The sequence below is a fragment of the Pseudorasbora parva genome, chromosome 16, assembly GCF_024679245.1.
Source record: "Pseudorasbora parva isolate DD20220531a chromosome 16, ASM2467924v1, whole genome shotgun sequence".
In the NCBI taxonomy this organism is placed as follows: domain Eukaryota; kingdom Metazoa; phylum Chordata; class Actinopteri; order Cypriniformes; family Gobionidae; genus Pseudorasbora; species Pseudorasbora parva.
In genome coordinates this window covers 11,436,436-11,439,424 of record NC_090187.1, presented here as the reverse complement: position 1 = coordinate 11,439,424, position 2,989 = coordinate 11,436,436, and the positions used below count along the sequence as shown (strand labels likewise).

General features: G+C 58.0%; 1 protein-coding gene across 1 annotated transcript; it reads left to right on the top strand.

The window, feature by feature from the left end:
* Window positions 1-676: 676 nt before the first annotated feature.
* LOC137043779 (uncharacterized) lies at window positions 677-2,346 on the top strand. Its single transcript, XM_067420196.1, has 2 exons — window positions 677-1,068; window positions 1,692-2,346. The coding sequence occupies exons 1-2, from the start codon at window positions 1,019-1,021 to the stop codon at window positions 2,344-2,346; spliced, it is 705 nt and encodes a 234-aa protein (XP_067276297.1). The 5' UTR covers window positions 677-1,018.
* The last annotated feature ends 643 nt before the right edge of the window (window positions 2,347-2,989 follow it).

Below are 2,989 nucleotides of genomic sequence, written 5' to 3'. Positions count from 1 at the left end.
AGACACGAATAACATTCCCTACTTTAGTTCACTAATACATCTTGAAGGAGTGAATGAAAACGAGTGCTTGAAGTCGGACAGCTGTTGTGTGTAAATCGGCTGTACACTCGTTATTGCGGTGCAACTTGAGACTGAATGAGTGCACTCGAACATGTCCACTATGGTTTCGGACAACACTACAAATGGCCGTCCCTTCAAATAATGCCCTATTTCAGGGTATAAGGGGTCGATTTCGGATTCAGCCCCTGTCGTGGAGACTGAGCAGCCCAACACCTCGATTGAGACAGAGCAGTCTGTCAGTGTGTGTGCCCACCCGCCGATCTGTTTGTGACTTTGTGTAGGTGAGTTTGTGTGCACATGTATGTTTGAGTGTGTTTTTAAGTACAATTACAAAGCAGTTCATTGGTTCCCTTTCGAGAGAGGTTCCTCCTATTACGTATGGGAAAAACTCCTTTTCTCGAGAATATGAAGCAAAACTTTAATAAAGGTATCCATGTAAAGCGCAGTGCCGCTGAACGGCCATAGCTCAGCGCGAGGAGCGCTCTGATTGGCCGGGCCACGGCAACTGCATGAACCTATGGTGAGGCGGCTGAGAGGAACGAGCCAATGGGGGGCGTTCCAGGAGCCCGCCGAAAAAAGGTGCTTATATTTGCATACAGGAGGCTATATAAAGCCCTAATTTCGCCATAGGTGTCAGATTTTATCTCCTTCAGCGATACCTTCGCTGACCTCCGGAAGAAGCAACCGCCGTCGAAAAGGCACCAGCGGAACCTGCAGCTGAGGACGACGGACTCCCTCTCCGCCTTCTCTGCCGTTCCAGCTACGCCATCCGGCGATCGTATCCTTTTAAACTCTCTTCTCCTAAAAGAGCGCGGGGCGTTGTTTCAAATGCCTCGCATTTCCTGCGGCTCTTGCAGAGCTCCTCTCCTTGGCGGCGACCGTCACGTCATCTGTGTGGCATGCCTTGGACGGGACCACGCGCAGCTCGCACTCTCTCAGGGCGGCTGCCCCGAGTGCGATGAGATGGCGCTGCAGACCCTTCGGGCTCGCCTCGCCACCTTCGACCAGGTCCCTCCTCCTGCCGCTGGGCCGCGCCACAAGAAACGCCGCGACCAGAGACTGCCGGAACGGTCTGGCGACTGCACGCCGGATGACTCCCCGCGTGCCTCGCCATCACCGGTCACCTTCACCCAGGAGGAACAGCGTCCCTCTCATGCAGCGGCCTGTTCGGTTTCCTTCGGTGGCCCGTCGCCAGAGGATGATGAGGACAGCCTCTCCACAGCCGCTTCTGGTAGCGAGTGGTCAGCTTCTGTCTCGGAGCCCCCCGCTTCGACGCAGACCGCCACGAGCGCCAAATCTAATGTCGACGCGGAACTCATCCGCGTGCTCTCCAGGGCCGTGGAAGACCTCAGGCTCGAGTGGTCCCAGCCCGATGAGCCGACACACAGCAGATTGGACGAGTGGTTCCTGGAAAGCCGCCGCCTCTCTTCTCCTCAGAAGCCTGCGCCTTTCTTCCCTGAGGTACACGACGAGCTTACGAAGTCGTGGAAGTCGCCCTACTCTGCTCGCGCTAGATCCGCCTTTTCCCCAGCGCTCTCCATCGTCGACGGCGCTAAGGAAAAAGGCTATGAGTCTCTTCCCCCCCTCGAGGAGGCTATCGCCGCGCACCTCTGCCCGCCCTCCTCCTCCAGAGGATGGCAGTCCAGGGCTCAGCACCCGTCCAAGCCCTGCCGCACCACTTCTGCTCTCGCTGGCCGGGCATATGCCTCCGCTGGCCAGGCTTCCGCGGCTCTTCACACCATGGCTGTCCTTCAGGTGTTCCAGGCCAGACTTCTCCGCTCCTTGGATGAGTCTGTCCCCGACTCCGAGGTTCTGAAGGACCTTCGCAGCGCGACGGACTTGGCCCTTCGCGCCACTAAAGCCACTGCACAAGCCATCGGGAAAAATATGGCTAACCTGACGGTCTTAGAGAGGCACCTTTGGCTGAATTTGACCGAGATGAAGGACGCGGATAAAGCCTCCTTCTTGGACGCCCCCATCTCCACTACCGGTCTCTTCGGCCCGTCAGTCGTGGGTTTCGCGGAGCGTTTCACCGAAGCGCAAAAGGCTTCGCAGGCTATGAGGCATTTCCTGCCTAAGCGCTCCAGCTCGTCTTCAGGCCAGGGACGCTCTCGAGGTAGACCCCCGCCTTCTCAACCCGCTAAGCCGGCTGCGCCACCTTCCCGGCCTCGCTCCTCTTCTGGACCGCGCCAACGTTCCCGCTCTGCGAACCGCAGCAGTCGGCCTGAACGCCGGAGACCTCGACCCAGGCTTGTGTCGAACCCTGAGCCTCCGAAGCCGTCCTAGCCACAGGGATAAAAAGGAGATGGTCAGGTCTCGCCTCGGCCGGACCCCCATCTCTCCCTCCCGGTCTCCCAGTTCCCTGCACCCAGGTGACTGCCGACCTCAGTTTAGCAGCCAACGAGCCCGTTGTCAAACGCACTCGCCTGCACACAAACGCCGTTATCACGGCGACCCAAATAAATCTCAAAAAGAGCTTTTTCTCTGTAGTAAATGTGCCCACACATCAGTCTGCACTCCTACACTCATTCACCCCTCCCACCCATGCTATAAATGTCCCGGCGCCCACTCCACAGTGCACGCCGCCACACATAAGCACTACCCCCTCTATGTCTCAAGCACAAAATGGCAGCGCTACCGAGTTCCCTCTAGTAGGCGACCCTTATCCGCGCCGGCTCCAGCCGCTATCGTGTCGGGCTCAGGCCTGGCAAGCCATGCCCGGGGTATCAAATTGGGTTATGAACATAGTAAAAAGGGGCTACTCGCTACAGTTCGTTCGCAGGCCCCTGCGCTTTCGCGCCGTGGTCGAGACCTCGGTAAGAAGCAGCGTCAGTCACGTGCTTCGCACCGAGATTTCGAAACTGGTAGAGAAGGGAGCGGTGGAGCCCGTTCCCCCTTCCAAAAGCGAGTCGGGCTTCTACAGCCGATA